Genomic DNA, 21,754 nt, shown 5'->3' on the forward strand with positions numbered 1-21,754 from the left:
AATAGCATCAATACACTATGCTTTTTGAGTAAAAACAAACATGGACAACTTTGAAACTTTTGCACAGGTGAGAGTAAGATTGCAGGGAGTGACTCAATATTATTAATACAAACTTGCGTATCGGGATATGGTTCAGATTATTCAATATTGTTGAAATAACAAGTTCCATAAGTTTCAAAACCAAAGGTACCGGATAAGTGTATAACTTCGCTCCGGAACGGGTCTGACATCGATACCAGATATCCACCATTTGACAATTGGAGATCTCCAAAAATTAATTGAAGGGCTATATCAAGATCCGATTGTTAATTAAATGTTTTCCACATTTTTCTCAATAGCTTAGCAAACTTCGACACTGTTTTCTGCAAAATATACAAGTTTTACAGATGTTTGAAGTTCAAAACTCCATATACTAGAACTACCAATCTTTGACAGCCCGGGAGATATGGGTAACAAGTCAAAAGTAGAGGTCCGGTGGTCAAAAAATAAACATCAGGACTTCTTCTATCAGAAAACCACCATAGACACTTATTATACACTCTATTTTTGATACACCGGTCATGGAAATAAAAATATGCGATTTCTTGAATTTTCGTGATTTTCGAAAATTTTTAGAAAAAACTTGTGAAACATGACTTTTCACCCAGAATGTCAATTTAATATAACAAAAACTCTACAATAAATGTTTTCCCAAAGTTTCAGATCAGTCCGACCAATTTGAAAAAAGTTATGGTCGAAAAACAAAAAGTTCATAGCGTTTTGTCCGGTACTGTAGGTGCTCCAAAGCCTTACCTTATTCTTGGTCCTCTTTCTAGCCTTCTTTTTTGGTGGTCCCGCATGTCCATTTTGCTCCGGTTCTGGTTTCTCTTGGACAACTGGTTCCTCAGGTTCCTCTGGCTCATCTTGCTCCACCTCCTTTTCTTCTTCCACCTCTTCAATATCCTTAGCAGGCGCCACCGCCCAATCCACCTTCTTCACCGGCGCCTTCTTCTTTCCTCTCTTCTTTTTCTTTTTCTTCTTCTCCGACTCATCTCCGTGCTCTTCTGATTCTCCCATCTCAGCCATCTCCTTCTCCATTTCCTCTTCTTCAGCCTTTCGTTTCAATGACTTCTTTCCTCCGAAATCAATCGAAAGAATCCTCTTCTTCTTGTCCACATCTTCCGCCTTTCTCTGATAAGCTTTCCGATCGAAGAACTCTTCCTGAGAAGTACGATAAGCGGTGACTTTCTTCAATGAAGCCCACGCATTCAACTGACGTTCATCAGCCTCCAGAATCTCATCAGTACTCAATCCGAAAGTATTCGGTTCCACTTCTCGATACTTGAATCTTGTCGGGGTATCTCCAATGATATCTTCGTAATCGAGAGCATAATATTCATTGAAATACTCTTCGAACGTCTTTTCTTTTGGATTGAAGAGTGGCTTCTTCTTGGCAAGAGCATCTTTGAGTGCGTTTCGTTTCGATTTTCGGCGACTGTCTGTAAATGGAAAGTATAAGATTCTTATATTAAGAATTCGAAGAAAAGGAATTGATTTATATTTTCTTTTGAATAGTTTTTGAAATGAAAGGAAAAATTGATATCACGAGAAGAAAAACCGGTTTTGGATGATTTTCAAAATGTTTGGTTTTGTTTTGTTTCTTTGCTAATAGGGACTGAAAATCAATTGATGGCTATGAAAATTATTAGAAATTCGGTTTTTTGAGAGAAGCACAGTGATTTTCATTTCAGCTTTTTATTGAAAACCCTTTTTTCCTTACCATTTTTATCCTTGCTCATCGCCTTCTGCGCAGCTGCAACCATATCAAACTATCCGTTTTTCATTGCTGACTTTTTAGTTTTCGGCTTCTCTTCTTCCTCCTCCTCGTCCTCCTCATCAACATCTTCTTCTTCTTCCTCCTCCTCATCGTCCCCTTCATCCTCATGAACGCCCTTCTTTTTGAGTTCTTCCACATCCAAATTGTCATAGTCCTCGAAGTCTGTGTCATCTATCTGAAATTCAAAATAGTTTATCTCAAAAGTTTTCACTTCACTTACATCACTAAATACGGGTTTTTCATCCTCATCCTCTTGAATATTCTCCTCCACTCCATAATACTCATCATTGAAGATCGACTTCATTTTCTTATCGAATTCTTTTGGATCAAAGTCAGCATTCAACTCATCGAGTGTCAATGGAATATCCACACCAGCCGCTTTTCGAAGCTTTCCGAGTTTCTGCTCAATTTCAGATCGTTTCATCTTTTTGAGTTCAGCCAATTCTCGTTTCTTCTCCTCTTTCTCTTTCTTCTTTCGTTCTTCTCTTTCATGTCGCTTCACTTTTCGAGACGAATCGTCGGTTCTCATTGATTCAGCGACGGTACGTGGATATTGTTTGATCTGAAACAGGTGATGATGATGGATTTTGGCTCAAAAACTATGTAAACTTACGAATTCTTGATCAGGATCCTCGAATCTAAAATTATACTTCTGCTCGTACTGCCGATTCTTGTCGAGCTCCTTCTCATCCTCCTCTAACGCCACAATTTCATCGTATGTTGGATTTCTAAACATAGAAAATATTAAGTTCTCCCTTTTCTTTTCCTCTTACTCTTCGTTCTCTCCCGGTTCATAATCTTTGTTGAGCAAGTAATCACGAAGGAATTTCTCAGAGTCATCTAGCTTTTGATCGTCCTTCCAGAACTTTTTCAGATGTTTCAACTCCTTGGCCTTCTTCTTATCAGCCTTTCCATCCTCCGACTTCATCCATTCATAGAAATCATTATCCTCATCTTCCAGTTCTTTCGACGTCTTCTTTCTCTCTTTCAGAATATCCTCATCGTCTTCATCATCGCCCAGATTGATTGCAGCGGCCAGACTGAAAAATAATAGTTTTTATTGTAATCGATATGAAAACTAACCTTTTTCGAATCTCCTCCTGCTCCTCATAGTATCCTTTCTGCTGCGTCTTTTTGTACTCGGCTTCCTCGTCACTTTCGTCGATTTGTCTGAAACAAAACGTGGTTGTTTGAACAATCAAAAAACTATATTGGAATAAAATGAGAAAAGAGTGAGCTTTTCCTCCCTAAAACTAAAAGGAGATGTTATCGGATTCCCGTTGTCCCGATGGACATGCAAATGGACTGGACACCCCAAAAATGAGAGATAACGTATTTCGAGGAGGGTGGCAGACGGAGGGAAAAGATGCTTCTCTTGTCTTTGCTGCGTGGATTATTCAATGGAAGGGAAATTTTGTGTGTATAAGCATGAGATAGGGTCAACAAGATGTATGCACTTTAATTGAGATATCATCGGTGGATTTTGAAGGAAAAAATCGGTTTCCAAAACGAAAAGATAGGAAGGCATGTTTGATCAGGATGGAAGTTTTAGATAGAAATATAAACGGTTTTCAGAATATCAAGGTAGATTCTAGCTTCATTATCGTTACCAAAACTATTTTTACTTCAAAACCAGTTTCAGTTATCTGAAATTGTAAGAACTATAAATTTCGAAGCGAAAAGTATCAGAGTGTGATCATTTTTCTTGTAAAAACGACTGAAAACTAGAATTTCACTGCAATTAAGAGCCAAAACTGTGAAAGAAATAATTTTCGTGACGTCGACTCCAAGATGACTCGAATTTCGCAATTCGAATGATCCGATATATTATGAAACACCAGTTTAATGATTCCCCAGTAACTACTTCAGATATTTATCGCTCTTTTGACTTACCCTCCTTTCTCCAGAACCAATTTTCGCTCATAATCCTTGATAGTCATCTTTTCATCATTTTTCTTCGACTTTTTCGGTTTTTCCTTGGAATTTTTCGTGCTAGAAGAGGATTCTTGAATATCATTGAAGAAGCTCTTTCCGTTTTCGAAAACAGATCTATCTCCGGATTTTAGAGCTCCGAGGGTCCGAAGGAATGCTTCTTCGTGTCCATCAGTCCATTCTGGCTCTGATTCACTCGACGAATCGTCATCATCGTCACCGTATTTATCTTTGACTGGAAAATTCAGAAATTTAGAATTGAAATAGAAGAAAAATACTCACTTTTCTGCATTTCCTCAAGCCTTCTCCAGTTGTCATAGTTCTGGGCGTATCCCTATAAACAATAAAATGTAAATTAAATTAAAAACTCACTTTATTAATTTCCCAACCATTTCCTTCTTGTTCACCGGCTTCTTCATCGCCGAAGAGTGAGATCTTCTTCTTTTTGTTCATTCTCTGTAAAATAATCAATATTTATGTCAGAATAACATTCTTTTTAACGATTTACGCGATAAAAGCAACGAGATAAATTATCGAAAGTTAGTGAAATCTAACAAAAATTAATCAAATTCCACGAAAATCGAAGAAAAATTTGGCAGTGACGACAGGAGTACAGTGGAGCGCACTTGCGAAATTTCGCCGCGGAACTTAAAAAACTGAAACTGACATTTGTTTCATGTTAGAAAGAAAGAAAAATCGCGAATTATTTTGAAATTTCGTCGAAAAATTGTTGGAACAATTCGGCACATTTTCAGAGCATCACGAACTTTATTGGAATTAAATATTTACACAACAAGATGTTCAAGGATAGATTAGAAATGAGTAAAAGACAAACTTGTGCACGGGCAAAAATATTACCGCTACCTTCACATGTCCACACTTCATCTCGTGGCACAACACTGTTTCAAGAAGTATTGAGAGGAAACGCAGGGTGGAGCGAGACAGAAATAGTGAGAGGAAGGACAATGAATAAGTTACATATTATCCCGTCAGGTGCGGTTCCAAATGTAATCGGATAAGAAAAATGGTGGGTTTGGAAAAGAAAAAGAAATCGCCGACAAATGAATGGGGGGGAGAGAAAATGTGGGAGAAAATTAGAAGAAAAGGATGGTGATCAAATAAAAAGCCTATGGGAGAAAATGAGAGGAAAGTACAAAGGGAACAGAAAGAGAGTGAATTGGGAGAGGAAAAAAAACGAAAACAACAATATCATGATTATTGCATTAGTAGATGGTCGGCGCGACGTCGAACAACAGACTTCCTCCAGTGGAGATGTACGGCATCACGTGCGAATCTTCCGGAATGAGATGCTCTCCTGGGAGGAGGAAAAGAGCAGTCTCTTGATTCGGGTATAAATTGAAACCCACTAATCTGCAAAATTGATTTGTTTAGTTAAGCAAAGATCAATGCAGTCATACTTCAATCGTCCCATGAGGCCAAGAGAAGTTTCTTCTCTGAAAACAATAAACTCGAAAGATCTACGAGTTAGTGATCCATTGATGTAGTACTTGATTGTCACTTGGAGTTGCGCGGGCTCCACGAAAATGAATCCAACAACAACGGGTAAATTGCGCTCGGAAGCATGGATGTTTTCTGAAATGAGGAACAATTCATCTTCGAGATTCAAGAAATACTAGTTTGGGAATATAATTTTGCTCGCTCTGGCAAGAGTGTCTGCGAACAAGTCGTAATTCAGAAAAACTACTACGAAAAAACGTATTCATACTTCGAGCTCCAATCTGAGCTTTTCAGAAGTTTCGCGAGCTGATTTTGTAAGAAATAAACTAACCCCAGATCTTTGCTTCTCGGTTATATGGAGTTTCGTGAGTGAACTCGCGTCCCTTGTAGGTGGAGTCGAGTCCAATAGCCTCCAAGTGACGGCGGGCAAAAAGAAGTCCGGTAGCGTAGGCAGCGGCGTAGTTGATGAGTCCAGCTTTGAGTTCGCGACGTGGGAGCTCATGAGAATAAGCCGAAGCGACGACAACGTCTCCTTCAATTTTGGAATTGGCAAGCTGCAAAACAATACATTTATTGTTGAATTAAGTTGAAATCAAATAACCTGAGAGACGACGTCTCTGTTTTTAAGACGGATGATCAAACGGTACTTTGGTGTGTTGTACTTGTTCTTGTCCTGGACAGTGAGTCGCTTTCTGGCGTAGTAGTCAGTCTTGCCCTCACGTCTACGCCTCAGCTTAACCTGGTAGCGCTTGAAGTAGGCCTTGTTTTTAATGACCTTGACGAGAACGACGCTTGCCTGAAATTTGAACAATAATAAAACAATCGATCAAAAATTTTAAAACAATTAATCAAAAATTGCTGAACGGCCCGCAGAATCCAGATATTCTGGTCTGAAAATCTAAATTGGATATATGTGTTTTCTTCGATTTTTCACCCAAATTCTGCTCAGTTTCGCTCCAAATATCATGGCACCTGAAGAAGCCTTTCGACCAGAGGTCGAGAGGTGAGCGCGTCTGTCTGTGAAGCACGATTTTAGCAGCCCACGCCTTCTTACAACTGCGCCCCACCGCAAACAAGACAAATCGGCGAGAGGCGCAGAGTTTTTTCTGGCGCGAAACATAATTTCACCATTTTTGATCTATCTTTGCATACTTTTCTCTCGAAAATTGGCAATTTTTTTTTATTTCGGCTTTTTTTTTGCTTTTTGAACCATTTTAAATTAAGTCGAACTAGAAACTGTAAATCGGCCATATTTTAAAGCCGCCTTCCTAGACAATATCCTGAAAGTTGATATCACCAGCAGAGATGTCGGGAAGTGAAAATTATTTTATCCGGAAGTCGGAAGTAAAATTTCTTATCCGGAAGTCGGAAGTAAAATTTCTTATCTGGAAGTCGGAAGTCGGAAATAGATTTTTTTGCAAAAGTTCAAAAACTCCAAGAGAAAAGATCATAAAATTCGGAAAATTGGTGAAAAAATTGTTTTTGGCAGAAGGAAATCCTATTTTCTGTCCTTTCAGATCATTTTTCCAAGTATTTCTGTCATATGTACTCTTCGTAAATTCCACAGTTATGAAATGACGTAAGTCGGAATTAACTTTCCTTATCAGGAAGTCGGAAGTAGGAAGTCGGAAGAGAAATTCCTTATCCGGAAGTCGGAATTCCCGACAGCACTGATCACCAGCCGTCACTTCTGTTAGCTTAACTTTCAAAGTGAGTTCATGTTATTCAGAATCGTTCGCAGCTTCTGGTTTAAATTGAAAATAGAAGCACGGCACGCTTCTTACAACCGCGCTCTACCGAAACCGAAGAAAATAGTGTGCGAAATTGAGAGACTCAGAGATAAAGAGACATTTTTCAAGGAGATTTCGATGAAGCGCAGTTGTAAGAACTGTGCTGAGTTAATAGCTCGAAAAGCAAAAAAAGCCGAGATAAAAAAAAAACAAAAAAAAATTGGGACAGCTGGGGTCGAACCTGCATAGCGTGCTTCACAGACAGATACACTCACCTCTCGACCACGGTCCGCTGATCGAGAGGCATCTTCAGGTGCCATGATATTTGGGGCGAAACCGAGTAGAATTCGGGTGAAAAATCGAGGAAAATACATGTATTAAATTTGGATTTTCAGACCAGATTATCTGCATTCTAGAGGCCTTCCTAATAAGCTAGATTCCCTAGTAAGTTAGAAATCGAGTAACCTTAGCTAATTTCTTCAACGCGGCGAAGATCTCGGATACAGATGTTGTGCGAGCAAGTCCGAGATCAAGAACAGCCTTGAATGGAGCACTGTCTCCTTCCTCCTCGACGTTGTAGTCCTCTCCGGTGAGCTAAAATTTTAGATATAAGAAAATGTTCTAAAATTCAAGTTATATAATACCTCTTCGTGTCCCTTGTAGGTGGAGTCGAGTCCAATAGCCTTCAAGTGACGGCGGGCAAGAAGAAGTCCGGTAGCGTAGGCAGCGGCGTAGTTGGTGAGTCCAGCCTTGAGTCCGTAACGTGGGAGCTCATGAGAATAAGCTGAAGCGACGACAGAGACTCCTTCAATCTTGGAATAGGCGAGCTGCAAAACAATACATTTATTTTTGAATTAAGTTGAAATCAAATAACCTGAGCGACGACGTCCTTGTTGGTAAGACGGACGATCAAACGGTACTTTGGTGTGTTGTACTTGTTCTTGTCCTGGACAGTGAGTCGCTTTCTGGCGTAGTAGTCAGTCTTTCCCTCACGTCTACGCCTCAGCTTAACCTGGTAGCGCTTGAAGTAGGCCTTGTTTTTAATGACCTTGACGAGACCCATGTTTACCTGAAATTTAAATAATAATAATACTCACAAATAAGAGAAAAGGAAGCAAATGAAGAGGCGAAGAACAATTTTTCCGATTTGATTTGACCGATTTGAGAGAGGTTAAATAAACTTTTGATACCTAAAAAAGTTATTTTGGCGATAAATAACGCATAATGTAAGAATTTTTGGCGTTTGGATACCGAAAAACAAAAGAAAACATATACGAATCCCGGGAAGCTGAAAAAACATTTCAAGAAATCCTACTTCTGTCGAGATTGCAAAATTACACAAAACTCCGCGAATTCTATAAAAATGGATTATTTCCCTGGTAAGAACACGTAATTACGAATTACTACCACTTTTCATAACAAAATTTACAAACATTTTAGCGAGATATTTTAAATCCAGCTTTATGGCAAAGTTGAACGTTGGAAACAGTTTTCTCATTAAAATTTTCAAAGAAAAATATCTAATTGTGTTTACAATGCCTTACGTGAAAGGTAACAGGCAACATGCATAAAAAACTACAGAAAATAGCGGAATCTGCTGCCAGATTACTCCAGTGAGACAAAAATGAGAGAGAAGTGAATTTTGCCGCCGCCAATATACAGTATCTTTAAAGGCGCATTGAACTTCTCAAAATGCCTTGGCGGGATTTTCGATTATCAGAAGCTTGATAAGTCTATAGAAATGACAAATAAACATTAGGAAGTAACAGAGGGATCCGTAATAATTTCCAAAACGCAATTTGTTTGACAGCTAGAGTATTTTCGTGCACCGGTTATTGGAATATTGTCCGAAAGTCAACCTATGCATTGGCATCATCTCTATTCTGTTTATTAAGAATAGTGCAATCTGAAAATTATGGTTTTGCGGTTTTCAATAACATATTGAATAGTGCTACTGCTGTTTCAGAACATTTAATCTTGTCCTTTCATTATTTGGAAACTCTTCAGACTGAATCATTCAGGAAAGTTACTTAAACCTAGTCAGGTCTGGCATTCTATCTCAATTTACCAAGGTTATGTTTCTCTTTTTATTTACCCCTATCAGAATATATGTTTCTTTAATGTTTGAGATGAAGAAATGAGACACGAAAGGTATCAATTCCAGAGAGCACTCTGGAGTCCGGATACAGACGAAACAAAATTATAAAATTTAGAAAAAATACATTGAACAGTTGTTTCTTTTAAATGTAAATTGTATCAAAAATATAATATTCAATAAATCAGCATTCTGGCTAATCAAAATTCTCAATTGCAGTTCTTCTTAAAAAGCACTTACATTCTCAACTTCGTACCTCAAGTTCGTTTGCTTTTGGTTCATCTTTCGAAGAAGTCATATATATACAGCGCAGACGAGCAAAGAAGAGGTTTCATTCAGGTTTTAGGTAATCTCTGTCACATATGGAGAAAAGTTCACTGATTCCGCGTATTCGAAGAATCCACGTGGAGTTAACGACTTCAAAAGCAATTCTGGTATAGGTCACGTTTAAATTATTTTGTTGAACACAATTGGAGTCTCCGACGTCCTGAACTACATCGAAACGTGTGGTGATGTGTTTTGACGCCAAACTCTTTTCTTGAAATGTTTTTTCTAATCTTATTTTGTTCATCAATTTCGAAGAATTTATTAGAAATTTTCCTTTAAAAAAAGTGAAAAGCTTGTTCTAAAAAAAGAAAACAACAAATAAAAACTAAACAGATCTAAACATATTTTTAATATTATCCAATGCGCCACGTGGATCTTGTTTATGCATCAAAAAGTGTCCTTGAATTGATGCCGGCGACAGTTCCTTCTTGTGCTCGGATACCAGTTGCACGAATTGCTCAGCGAGTTCCGAATCGGAAGGTTGGCGGTAGAAGCGAGCGAACATCTGAAATATTGAGCTAACAATACGACAACTTCATTGAAGAAAACCTTTCTCAACATTCCATCTGTGGCATTTCCAAAATACTGCTTTCTATCCACTCTTCCCGGTCGAATCAGTGCAGGGTCTAATCTCTCTACATAATTCGTCGTCATGAAGGTAATTCGCTCCTCCGCACACGCAACACCATCCAATGCATTCAGCAGACCCGAAAATGTGACTCTTGAGAGACCTTGATAGGCTGGATGATTCGACATTGGATCCTCTCGACTGACGAATGCAGCATCGATATCTTCCAGAATGACCACACTATTTGGTGGCGCGGTGTTCAGGAGATGATTCAATCTGAAAACAATCTGACATTTTTGAGAACTTATACAGCACACTATTTTCCTCACCTATCATCATCCAGCGTCCGCTCACTCAGTGACAACAGACACACACTATAACCGAAATGACTAGCCAACGCTGAAATAAAACTGCTTTTTCCGGTTCCGGGAGGTCCATAAAATAGATATCCACGTCGATACGGCACTCCACGATCAGCATACCACTCGGCTGAACCAATAAATTCTTGAAAATCTTGCAGCAACTGTTCGCAAATTTTTCCATCCAGAACTACCGATTCAATGTCTCTCTTCTTGCGTGGCACACCGAAACGGACCCATTGTGGGCCGACGGCTTGATATATCACTAATCCGGTTTCAGCATTATCGATAGCTTCTTTGGCGGAATGTTCCAGCATTCGCTTGAAAAATTTAACATCAGAGCCCAGCGTTGTTAGAGTGACCGTTTCAAATGGTGTACGAACACCGTCTCGTTGAATTACTTGCTTCTCTCGCTGTCTTTCCACTTTAATCCATCGATAGTCATGCACGAAAAAATGGGTGCCATGACCTGGCAAGAAAGATATGGACAGCTCTGTCTTTCCACTTTCAGCCTGGTGAACAACAGTGTTGGCTGATAAATTCCGAGTCTGCGTTGCACTTCGTTTGTTTATAAAGTCCAGAAGCCAAGGGTAGGCGCTGAAACAAACAAAACTTCACATCTCTTTCGTTTCTCTCTGAAGCTTACGCGTCTTCGTTATTAACTTGAAGTGTGATCATGAAACGCCTACGGAAATATGTGTTACTGATTTGAGCGGTTCTTCTCAAGAAGCTCATTGCTATTCCGATTCCAGCCAACCCTGCTCCCGCATTGAAATACGGGTTCTGATTTAGATTCTCATAAAGATTTGAAAAGAAAGAAGGCTCCTTAGATGAGCCAGGCGCTTCGTCGAGAACTTTTGGAAGTTCCGTCATCCTAAATTCTTAACGACATTCCCTTATTGCAAGAAACCAGCTTCTCACAAACAATGTATTAATTTTATCGCTTCCGAACAAATTGTAACAACAGTCGAAAAAGTCAACAAATATATTCATTTGAAAACGAGGTAACAAATAGAGATTTACTCTTGTTGTTCCTTGAGTTGAAGAAGAAGAGCCTTCTTGTCGGCGACGCGCTGCTTTCTCTCATCATAGGTCAATCTCTTGGCGGTGTGTCTCTTTCCTGGCTTGGCGGCCTTCTTGGCAGCTGGAGATGGATCGGCACGGATGCTAGCGTGGGCCTTTTGGTAGGTCTGAAAATTTGAAATCCTTATCCAATACAGGATAATCATTAGCTTACCGAGACAAGATTCTCAGCGTTCATTCCGTTGGTGAGGAACTTGGAGAATTGACGCTTGTAACGGTCCTCATCCTCCTCCTTCAAGAGGCTCATGTAGTCGGCGACGTGCTTACCGAGGATACGGTCACGGTGAGCCTCAGCATTGTATTCCTTGGCTTCTTGGTCGAATCCAAAGAATCTGTTCTCGGAGTGAGGAACGTTGATACCTCCATCAGCAACTCCCTTCATGACGGCGAAGATCTTGGATCCGGTAGTGGTGCGAGCAAGTCCGATATCAAGAACAGCCTTGAATGGAGCGCGGTCTCCTTCCTCCTCGACGTTGTAGTCCTCTCCGGTGAGCTAAAATTTTAGATATAAAAAATGTTCCAAAAATCAAGTTAAGCAATACCTCCTCGTGTCCCTTGTAGGTGGAGTCGAGTCCAATAGCCTTCAAGTGACGGCGGGCAAGAAGAAGTCCGGTAGCGTAGGCAGCGGCGTAGTTGGTGAGTCCAGCCTTGAGTCCGTAACGTGGGAGCTCATGAGAATAAGCCGAAGCGACGACAACGTCTCCTTCAATCTTGGAATAGGCGAGCTGCAAAACAATACATTTATTTTTGAATTAAGTTGAAATCAAATAACCTGAGCGACGACGTCCTTGTTGGTAAGACGGACGATCAAACGGTACTTTGGTGTGTTGTACTTGTTCTTGTCCTGGACAGTGAGTCGCTTTCTGGCGTAGTAGTCAGTCTTTCCCTCACGTCTACGCCTCAGCTTAACCTGGTAGCGCTTGAAGTAGGCCTTGTTTTTAATGACCTTGACGAGACCCATGTTTACCTGAAATTTAAATAATAATAATAATACTCACAAATAAGAGAAAAGGAAACAAACGGAGAAGCGAAGAACAAAAAACCTATTTCAGACAGGTTAAACTAGAACATAAAATTTGGCGACAAATAACGCATCATGTATGGATTTTTTGGTGTTTGGATATCGAAAAAAGACGATAGAAAAAATATAAAAAGCTAAGGAAGCTGACAAAAAATTATTTTAAGAAATCCTACATATTTCGAGGCTATAAAATTTGTCAAAACTCCGTGAATTTTAGAAAAATGGATTACCTCACTGATAAGAAAACATAATTACGAATTACTACTACTTTTCATAGCAAAATTTACAAAAATTTCACCAAAACCGGTCAAAAACGTTCAAAAGAAGTTGAAAAAAATTTAGGACAACAGAATTTTTCCATGTGTCTGCAAAGTTGGGTGAGCGTGTACACACGGCGACTGCAGACAAAGTTAGATACGCAGGCGCGGCAGTTCAAACGTGGAAACTACTGTAGGCAATAGAGAAAAATGTAAGAAATTGAGAGTAAGCGAAGGGAAAGTGAGATATTTCAGTGGAATTTTCTCTAACACATGATATAAATTAACAGTTAATCTAGTTCAAAGAATAAAAATTCTGGATACTTGTTTTAAAACACTTAAAAATCAAATCTTCCATCAAATCCGTACGGAATCATCAAATAATAAACAGGTTCTCTTATCACTAATGGTTTTTTGCACAAAAACTTCTTCGAAACGCTTTCTCATACGGCCCTAACTTTTTATTCGATTCTTCGCGCCGTCGTCAAAAAAAGTGGATGCGCTTCCAGTACCGTCACATGGATCTCTCAAATTCCCATTATATCTCATCACCAGCAGTTTCACTATTAAAAGGAAACGAATTCTCATTGGAACAGTCAGACATCCTCTAAAAATGTCAAAGTATCTAGTTCCCGTGTGTGCTTCAATTTCATTGGTTGCCGTTTTTGGCGCCTTGGTTGCCATGCATTCGATCGTCGTGGATATTGACACGATGAGAGAGGAAATTGTCACTGGAGTTCATGAGATGAAGGTTTGTCTTTTTTATATTTTATTACAATCCAGCTGAAATTCTGAGGAACCTAATAGTAATTGCCATTTTCTTAACATAAAATTCAGTTTTTTTCTTTTCAGGTGATGTCTGATGATGCTTGGAACCGTATGATCGGAATGACCAAGCCAAACCTTGATGCCGATTCCCGTTCTGCTGCCTTCGCCAGCATCTTCCGTAACAAACGTTCCGCCTATCCATCCCAATGTAACTGCGATGCCAACTCACTCGGATGCCCACCAGGACCACCAGGACCACCAGGACTTCCAGGAGGACGTGGAGACCAAGGACCATCTGGAGACAAGGGACGTGACGGAGCTTCTGGAGTCTCTTTGGCCGTCACCCATCATCTTCCAGGAGGATGCATTCAATGCCCACAAGGACCAGCCGGAGAGCCAGGACCAGATGGAGATGTCGGAGAGCCAGGATTCCCAGGATCCTCTGGATCAGCTGGACAATGTGGAGAGGACGGAGCACCAGGAGAGGCTGGAATCACCGGAGAACAAGGACCACCAGGAGAGCCAGGAATCGAGGGAGCTCAAGGACCAACTGGACAGGACGGAACTATCGGAGGACCAGCTCTTCCAGGACAACCAGGAACACCAGGATGGCCAGGATCTCAAGGAGAACCAGGAAAGAATGGAGACTCTGGAACTGATGGAGAGCAAGGACCACAGGGACCACAAGGACCAGCTGGACAGCCAGGACGTGATGCCGATGATGGACAACCAGGATTGCCAGGAAAGGACGGATCCATTGGACCAGACGCCAACTACTGTCCATGCCCAGCCAGAGCCAAGAAGCACTAAATTTTATCTTTCACCGAATAAATCATTTTTCAATTCAAATCTTTTCATATTGCCCTTCCGCGGTCTAACAAGATTTGCACACTTTGGCGCAGTCGGTAGTGCTCGTGCCTATGAAAAAGTTGTCGAGAGTTCAATTCCTCCCAGCTTCAAACCTTTTTTGTTTTCTTTATTTCAACGTTTCAACAATTAATAAGCTAGAAACTGTCCGAAAATGACACTCATCATCATATTCTTATCAAAAATTTGTCGATTTTGTGCTGTTGGTGCTATTGGTAACAAAGAAAACACCCACATATAGTGATTAGCGTGTCTGAATCTCTTTGAATTATGCAGTGTTTTTTGAAATAAGTACAGTCATTTATCAATTTGATGAAATAGTTATCAATAGAGAAGTTTGTTGTGTATAAAATGGGCAGCTACATGTATCAGGTGACAGTTTTCAGGTTTTTTCAGTTTGTGATCACCTATTTTTTCATTTTTCATTTTCATTTTTGCCTCCTTTTCCGCTTTCTGGCTCATTTTCTCTCTTTTTTTTTACAGAAATGTCTACCACCAAGCAAGAAATGACTCCAGATGAGGTCGTCGAAGGTGAATACGTAAACGTCGGAAGAGCTAGAAGTGCCACTGCCACGTCGACAGCTTCCCGAAAGGAATACGAAACTTTGGATGAGTTTTTGAAGAGAAACGAATATTCGGCTGAGAGCAAGAGGGACAAGTTCAAGGTTGTTCAAGTGCAAAGTCTCGATAATTCCTACAAGTTCCGAAAAAATGATTTGTCGTTGCAATAGTTGTTTGGGTTTTCCGCGGGATTCTGTTTGTATATAATTTTTTTTAAATAAATTTTCAATAAATAGTTTTTTTCAAGATATTTCTTTGCATTGAGAATCAAGTTATCGTCATCAGAATCTTCTAAACTACTGTAGAAAATAAACAAAGAAACTCTAATTCAAACACCCTCCACTTTTTGGCATGTGCGGCGGGGCGAGGTTGCGTTACGTTCTGAACAATTGAAATTTTTAGCACACGTCACCGTCTTAAAATTGTCAATTCATAGCTTGTTTCCAAAATTTTTCATAAAATTTCAACAAAAAATCAGTCTTCAGAGTATATGGAAAGTATAGAACGATGGCAGGCTCCACTGGCTCTTTATTAGGTAAATTTTTGATAATTTGTGTTTTTAAAAACAAGTTTTCTCTTTTCAGCATTCGGTATTTTTGTATTATTACTAGCTGGATGGCTCGGACAAAAGTATGGTCTGCCTCCACCACCACCAAAGATAGCCGGTATCGATTTAGGAACAACTTATTCGTCAATAGGCATTTATCATGCTGTGACCGGTGATACTATCATTTTAGCCGATGATTTGGGCAAGAAGTCGGTGCCAAGTGTAGTTGCTTTTCTGTGAGTTTTAAACTAAACTGTTTTTGAAGTTTTAAACAAAACAATTCAGACCGAATGGCACTGTTATTATTGGAACAAGAGCTGTGGAACAACAAGAGCACAATCCAAAACAGACAATTTATGATGCAAAACGGTTTATTGGCCGAAATTTCGAGAAGGATAACCAGGACTTCTTGGCAGATCAGAAACGGTATCCGTTCACAATCAAACTCGATTCCGATGGCAAAGCATTTTTCGAGATTCCCCTCGACGCCGGTGTCAAAAATGTGTATCCTGAAGAAATCGGAGCGCTTATCATTGAATATCTGAAATCAGCAGCAGCAAAACATTTGGGTGTTACTCTGGGACAAGTAGTCATTTCATGTCCAGCCGAATTCAATGAAAAGCAACGGAATTTCACAGCAAAAGCAGCAGAAATCGCTGAAATGGAAGTTCGGCGCGTGATTTCAGAGCCAACGGCTGCAGCGTTGGCATACGGATTACACAAGAAGCAAGGAGTGGAAAATGTGGTTGTTGTTGATTTGGGTGAGTTTTTTCATTTCTGAAAATCGGCACAAATCTCTTAATTTATTGCAGGAGGCGGAACTCTCGACGTGTCGGTTCTCTGGCTTCAAGGTGGCGTCTTCGTCACTCAAGCAATGGCTGGAAACAATAGACTCGGTGGTCAAGACTTCAATGAGCGAGTTCAAAAGCATCTTATCGAGAAAATAGCTGAAAAGTTCGGAAAAACTATCAATGACAAGGAGGATATTCAACAGATTCGATTGGAAGTTGAAAAAGGGAAAATTCGATTGACAAGTGTTCCATCGACTACAATTTCATTGAATTTGAAGACAGTTGGAAAGTGGAAATACGATTTGACGAGAGATGAATTTGAAAAGTTGAATGAGGACTTGCTGAAATCTATTGAACTTCCAATAGCAGCCGCGTTGGAAGATGCAAAGTAATAATTTCATTTTTAATATATTTATTTGAAAATTGCCAGTAAGAATCGGTCAATTTTCTCATTGTTTTTCTACCATTTTGTATTTAAAACAAAAAATTTCAGTCTTGATACGGCAGATGTGGACGAAATTGTGTTGGTTGGTGGGTCGACTCAAGTTCCAGCAGTGCGAAAAATCGTCGGGCGGTTTTTCAAGTAAGTTTTACAAAATAGCTTCTTTTTTTTTCCTCAAAATCGACAGCAAATTAGGAGAAAGTTCGATTTTTTTTCTTATTTTTGTACAGTAAAACCCATTATTTTTAAAGAAAATCCGCCAACTACGGTGTCGATCCGGAGCTTGCCGTTGTGACAGGAGCCTCCGTGCAAGCTGGTGTCATCGGTGGTGGATGGCCTCTTCAAGTGGCTGCAATGGAGTTACCTGCGAAACGACGAAAGCGACATTTTTTCACAGAACAACAGAAAGAGAATGAGCAAGATCGAGCGACGACGACGACGACGAAAGAATTATAATTTATTTTGTTTGAAAATTAATTTATTATTTCTGTTCTATCTTCAAACCTCTTGACTTTTTCAAATGTACGGGGATACTCATAGTGTAATTTGTAATTTTTCTCTGCATTTCTAGCTCGTTGTTTAGCGTTTCTTTTCCTGTTTTCTAGCTGAAATTCTTTCATTTCCCAAAGATTTTATAGGCCATCTTTATCTGTGATTTTTCTTTTATCTTTTCCTGTGCAATTTCTGTCCCATTCCGTTCATAATTCTTCAGTCATTTTCTGGTTTCTCTAACTAATACTTTCATTTTATTCTGAAGTGTTAAATGTGTTCATCAGCCGATTCTCATCGCTCGCTCCCTTCGGCGAAATCGGCGGAGTTTTTTGCTTTTTATGGACCATTTGCGAATCGGGTGGGTTTGAACGGAAACGATTCGAGCGTTTCTTCTGAAAATTGACAGTTTTTTCATAATTGAATCCTCTCCAAGCCCACCTTTGGAGTCTTCAAATTAATCGGATGCGATGGAGTTGTGGCTGAAAGTTGACTATGAGATGACATCGAAGTCAACGACATAGTTCCTTCAAGAAGAGATATAGAAGAGGATGTGGGTTTGGCGGCAGTGTTCAACGATGGATCTTCAGATTTTTGAGATTTCTGGATGTCCTCTTTTTTCGGTTTAGTCTTCGCAATAGAAACGGAGAATTTTTGTTTTGGTGGGAAAGGATTATGGTAGAGGATGTGCTGAAAATAGGAAATAAGGTGTGTCCTCTGGATGCCTTATACACGCCTCATTATAAAATCTCTTCGCATTCTCGCAAGCCTTATGAAGTGATTTTCGGTTATCAGCCAAATCGAATGCCGCTTCGAAATTCTTGGATTCAGCCAACTCGGTGGCTATTTTTCGTGTAATTTCATTCATACTAATCGACACAAATCTCTTTCCATTCTCAGTTTGACTTGAAGTTATTGTCATTCTTTGCGGAATTTTTGTCTTGTCACCGAGATAACGATTCACACAGTTGTAAGCCATCTGAAGAATGATGGGTGGATTCAGGGATTCAGAACATTCATAACTCACAGCAAACGGCGAGTGATCATCGATTCGTCGGGTGGTGACTACACCGGATTTGGTGTAAATCACTCTTTGAGAATTCGCCTTCACACATGCTGTCATTTTTTGAAAAGTGTATTTTTCGTAGAAATGATTTTTACTTCATTTTTTTATTGAAGTATTTTGAGAGAACTGGAAAACGGGCGGCACGTGAAAGATTTTTGAAACGTGGTTCGTATGCAAGTGTGCTCTGTTGAGATTCAGTTTTTGATTATTCGATATTTCATTAGAGCGCGTTGGGACTTAGGCATGATAATCTACGTTTGAGTTTCCTCAATTTCAGAATCTTTCTGACTACCGTAACCCCCATCTCATTATCTCCATTATCTCGAATCAATAAAAAATTAATTAGAATTATCTCCGTGCAACTTCATTCATAAATCAAAACGGGCGTCTCATATAACTCCAGATAAAAAGTAAACAAGTTACCTACGGGATGGTTTTCAGATAAAAAATCGATAAGAAAGAAGAAAAAAAAACAAAAAGGCAAAAAAGAAGAAAAGGGAGAAATAGTCAGTGAATTTCATGGAGGTTTGGGTGACGAATAACTCAAAACTTTCTGATAATTTATTTGATCTCTCGAGATGAGAGAGAATAAAAAATAGCGAATGATTCTGAAAAAAAGAAAAAAAAGTTGAAACAAGGAAAGGAATAACACGAACACTTGATGATAAGCTCTTTATAAGAGAATTCTGGTTTTTTGTAAAAATGATAAAAACCAAAAAATCTCCTTTTGGGGCCGCACATAGTGAAAGTTTTGGGGGGATGGTTGGGGAAGTGGATGGGTTGGTTGAGTGGATTGGATGAGCTGATGGACTTGAATTCAGAATTCAGGGGTGTAGTTGAAGGGTGGATCAGAAGACAAAGAATAAAATAAATAAATAATTTATTCCTTGGTGCTGACCTTCCATCCGAGAGCGGCCTCCTCACCGATGGCGGAGACGACTTGGACGAGGACGGATCCCTCCTCCTTCTCGAAAGCGTCACGGATTTGTTGTCCGATTTCGTTGTCTGGAACTCGGAGATCGTCCTTTTGGTCACAGGTTTCTGGGTCCATAAGGGAGAAGAATCCGTCGTCGATGGCCATCAACTGAAACAATGGAATGGAGGGTGATGACAAAAAGGTTTTTGATACTTTTAACTATTTGAAAAGTTTCTGAAAAACTCACCAAGTACTCACGACGCTTGACGACTGGAACATCCATGTTGTGAGTGGATGGGCAGATATCTTCAAGCTTCTTTCCGGTGAAGATGTCGATGGCGACCATGTGAACCTTAGCGTGACCGTGCTTTCCGGTCTTCGAGGTCGACATTTCGACGATCTGTAATTATTTTCTTTTAGTGTTATTCCATACCACTGGAAGGTTCTAGACATTTAATTATTGTGCTCAGCAATATTCTAAAGTTGGCATCAATAATTATCAGCCGAAACTTATCCAAATCAGTCATCGCACTTTTTCATCTTTCTTCAAAATGAGTGTCTTCTTACCTTGCATGGACGTCCCTTGATCATGACGTGCTCGTTCTTACGAAGAGCCGAGCATTGCTTTGGGAAGGTGGCGGCGGCTCCCGAGTCTCCGGTGTGGAAGTGCTCGTCGTCGTGATGATCGTCAGACATAGTTGGTACCCTGCAAACTGGGAAAACTTGAAAATTTGGAAAGAAGAAAAAGGAAAAATAAAAGAAAAATGATGACAATTAAAAATGCAAATTTTCCAATCAATCAATAATCCCTAACACCTACAAAACCACGTGACAACCTAGTTACAGTACTACAGTACCCCTCAACTGTAAATCTTGCTCTAATCATCTGGAATCTTCTTCCATATCAAAATCCGTTAAAACAACATCTAAAAAGGTGAAAAAAAGACTTTCAAAAGTTGCCTAAACAGTTGCGTAGTGCTTGCGTAAATACCGCTTCTCTCCGTATCCCTTTTGAATAGGTGAGTCGCTGCGTAGGCAATTCGCCAACCGCGTGGCCTTCGGTAGAGCATGTTTGCCTACAGTGGGTCAGTGAGAGTACAGAGGGGCTCGTGGAGACGCAAAGAGAAACGTTGGGGTTTGCAGTTTTTATGAGGAGAAGAGACGGAGAGACGGAGAGAATGGACAAGAAGAGGGGGGATGCGGAAAAAAGAGGAGAAGAAGGACAAACATGGTTGGAGTAGGTTGTTGATTGGGAAGGAGAAGAGGAGATAAGATGATAGGTATGGAATGTATGGAGAGGAAAATAATAAACAAATTGGGAAAATTTTGGTTGTTGGTGTTTATATAATTGATAACGAACCGAAAAACTAGAAAAAGGAATTCTGGAACAGAAGTTTCAAGGGGACACGACAGTACCAGTGGATCCAGCAATTTAAATATGGGAAAAAAACTGGAGGAATATTAATTAAATCGAGATTTGTCTCGATGAGAGGGTTCAGAAAAGTATAATGCGCAGAAAAATTTTGTCAAATGTTGGATCCAAATTTCGTGGTGGGACCCATTTTTCAAATTTTTTGTTGGCATAATTGTATTTAGCTCGCCAAAACTCTTCGAATGAGTATAATCATGCCAATGTTCTGAAAATTTTGAAAATTTTGGGTCTTGTCACCAAAAATGGTCCAACAAAAAAACTATCAGAATACAGGCATGATTATACTCATTCGAAGCGTCTTGGCAAGCTGAATTCGAAAAATAATGTTTCAAAGGTCTTACCACGAAACTAACCAGGCTACGGTAGTTTTAGAAGATTCAGAAAATTAAAACTCATCTACAGTATTTTTGAAAATGGTTGGAAATTTGGAAAGCGTTGTTTGGATGTCTGTCTGTGCGTATGTTTGTGCAGACGTCGGATTCATTGGAATAATAATTTTGGTTCTTCTAGGGGTCTACAATATTTGAATATTCTCGAAACATATTTATAGGGAAATTTCTGATGCTATATTTTCTGAAAATTGCCTTTTTTTCTTATTTTTCTATTTTTAGATCTCCAGATTTTCAGATTCCCAAATGCAACAACCCTTGGTAGTCTTCTCATTTTTTCAGATTAAACTCGGATTTCCACTTTTCAGTCTCCTATCCATCAAGTTCACATCTTCCTGAAGTCCTTACAAAAGCCCTTTCAAAAAATAGGTTCCTCAAACAAAGTACGTACTAAAACTTGATTTCTAATTGTCTATTCCCCCTATTCCATCGCTATCCATGTAACGAAAATTCAATCGGCAAGTGGAGAGAGAAAGGATTTCATTTCCGGAATGAGCATCTGATGACGAGAGAATCTTCTTCGTCAGAAACTACATTTGTTTTGTTTTCAGTTAGAAGGCACTTCTCGAGTAGACGAGATCTTTTTGATTCTTGAGATACAAGAATTCAAGATTTCGAGAATCCCTAACCTGAAATTCATAATGTTGTACTCTAAAACGTCAAAACAATCCTCTCTGATTGTTTTCCACTTTTCACTTCAATTCTGATCACCTAACTTTCCATAATAAATGATCATATCTCATTGTGTATTCAATTTCATTTGTGTGCATTTTTCTTTAATGTGCAGGTGTTCTTACTGGTCTTTAACCAAGGTTAGTCATTTTCTTTTATGAGACAATC

At 39.5% G+C, this 21,754-nt stretch overlaps 8 protein-coding genes across 8 annotated transcripts; 3 read left to right on the plus strand and 5 right to left on the minus strand.

The window, feature by feature from the left end:
* Positions 1–1,808: 1,808 nt before the first annotated feature.
* On the minus strand, positions 1,809–4,167 carry GCK72_004935 (uncharacterized protein; the record flags this gene model as incomplete). Its single annotated transcript, XM_053724953.1, has 8 exons — positions 1,809–1,991; positions 2,037–2,378; positions 2,430–2,544; positions 2,590–2,856; positions 2,900–2,986; positions 3,710–3,983; positions 4,031–4,082; positions 4,138–4,167. The coding sequence occupies 8 exons, from the start codon at positions 4,165–4,167 to the stop codon at positions 1,809–1,811; spliced, it is 1,350 nt and encodes a 449-aa protein (XP_053589147.1).
* Positions 4,168–4,971: 804 nt separating this feature from the next.
* Positions 4,972–7,999, minus strand: GCK72_004936 (uncharacterized protein; the record flags this gene model as incomplete). Its single annotated transcript, XM_053724954.1, has 7 exons — positions 4,972–5,119; positions 5,167–5,341; positions 5,538–5,760; positions 5,808–6,002; positions 7,402–7,530; positions 7,581–7,763; positions 7,811–7,999. 7 exons carry the CDS (start codon positions 7,997–7,999, stop codon positions 4,972–4,974), a joined length of 1,242 nt encoding a protein of 413 aa, XP_053589148.1.
* A 1,684-nt stretch (positions 8,000–9,683) lies between these two features.
* GCK72_004937 (uncharacterized protein) lies at positions 9,684–12,329 on the minus strand (the record flags this gene model as incomplete). Its single annotated transcript, XM_003117148.2, has 8 exons — positions 9,684–9,863; positions 9,908–10,202; positions 10,256–10,882; positions 10,932–11,159; positions 11,309–11,475; positions 11,523–11,861; positions 11,911–12,093; positions 12,141–12,329. The coding sequence occupies 8 exons, from the start codon at positions 12,327–12,329 to the stop codon at positions 9,684–9,686; spliced, it is 2,208 nt and encodes a 735-aa protein (XP_003117196.2).
* Positions 12,330–13,259: 930 nt separating this feature from the next.
* On the plus strand, positions 13,260–14,224 carry GCK72_004938 (uncharacterized protein; the record flags this gene model as incomplete). Its single annotated transcript, XM_003117479.2, has 2 exons — positions 13,260–13,397; positions 13,499–14,224. The coding sequence occupies 2 exons, from the start codon at positions 13,260–13,262 to the stop codon at positions 14,222–14,224; spliced, it is 864 nt and encodes a 287-aa protein (XP_003117527.2).
* A 542-nt stretch (positions 14,225–14,766) lies between these two features.
* On the plus strand, positions 14,767–15,012 carry GCK72_004939 (uncharacterized protein; the record flags this gene model as incomplete). Its single annotated transcript, XM_003117150.2, has 1 exon — positions 14,767–15,012. The coding sequence occupies one exon, from the start codon at positions 14,767–14,769 to the stop codon at positions 15,010–15,012; it is 246 nt and encodes an 81-aa protein (XP_003117198.2).
* A 337-nt stretch (positions 15,013–15,349) lies between these two features.
* Positions 15,350–17,078, plus strand: GCK72_004940 (uncharacterized protein; the record flags this gene model as incomplete). The annotated part of the gene is made up of 6 exons (XM_053724955.1): positions 15,350–15,377; positions 15,427–15,625; positions 15,675–16,150; positions 16,202–16,568; positions 16,674–16,763; positions 16,874–17,078. 6 exons carry the CDS (start codon positions 15,350–15,352, stop codon positions 17,076–17,078), a joined length of 1,365 nt encoding a protein of 454 aa, XP_053589149.1.
* Positions 17,079–17,368: 290 nt separating this feature from the next.
* Positions 17,369–18,234, minus strand: GCK72_004941 (uncharacterized protein; the record flags this gene model as incomplete). Its single annotated transcript, XM_053724956.1, has 4 exons — positions 17,369–17,506; positions 17,553–17,695; positions 17,844–18,090; positions 18,139–18,234. The coding sequence occupies 4 exons, from the start codon at positions 18,232–18,234 to the stop codon at positions 17,369–17,371; spliced, it is 624 nt and encodes a 207-aa protein (XP_053589150.1).
* Positions 18,235–19,057: 823 nt separating this feature from the next.
* Positions 19,058–19,789, minus strand: GCK72_004942 (uncharacterized protein; the record flags this gene model as incomplete). Its single annotated transcript, XM_003116861.2, has 3 exons — positions 19,058–19,261; positions 19,341–19,493; positions 19,661–19,789. The coding sequence occupies 3 exons, from the start codon at positions 19,787–19,789 to the stop codon at positions 19,058–19,060; spliced, it is 486 nt and encodes a 161-aa protein (XP_003116909.1).
* Positions 19,790–21,754: the final 1,965 nt, after the last annotated feature.

The sequence above is a fragment of the Caenorhabditis remanei genome, chromosome II (assembly GCF_010183535.1).
Source record: "Caenorhabditis remanei strain PX506 chromosome II, whole genome shotgun sequence".
Taxonomy (NCBI): domain Eukaryota; kingdom Metazoa; phylum Nematoda; class Chromadorea; order Rhabditida; family Rhabditidae; genus Caenorhabditis; species Caenorhabditis remanei.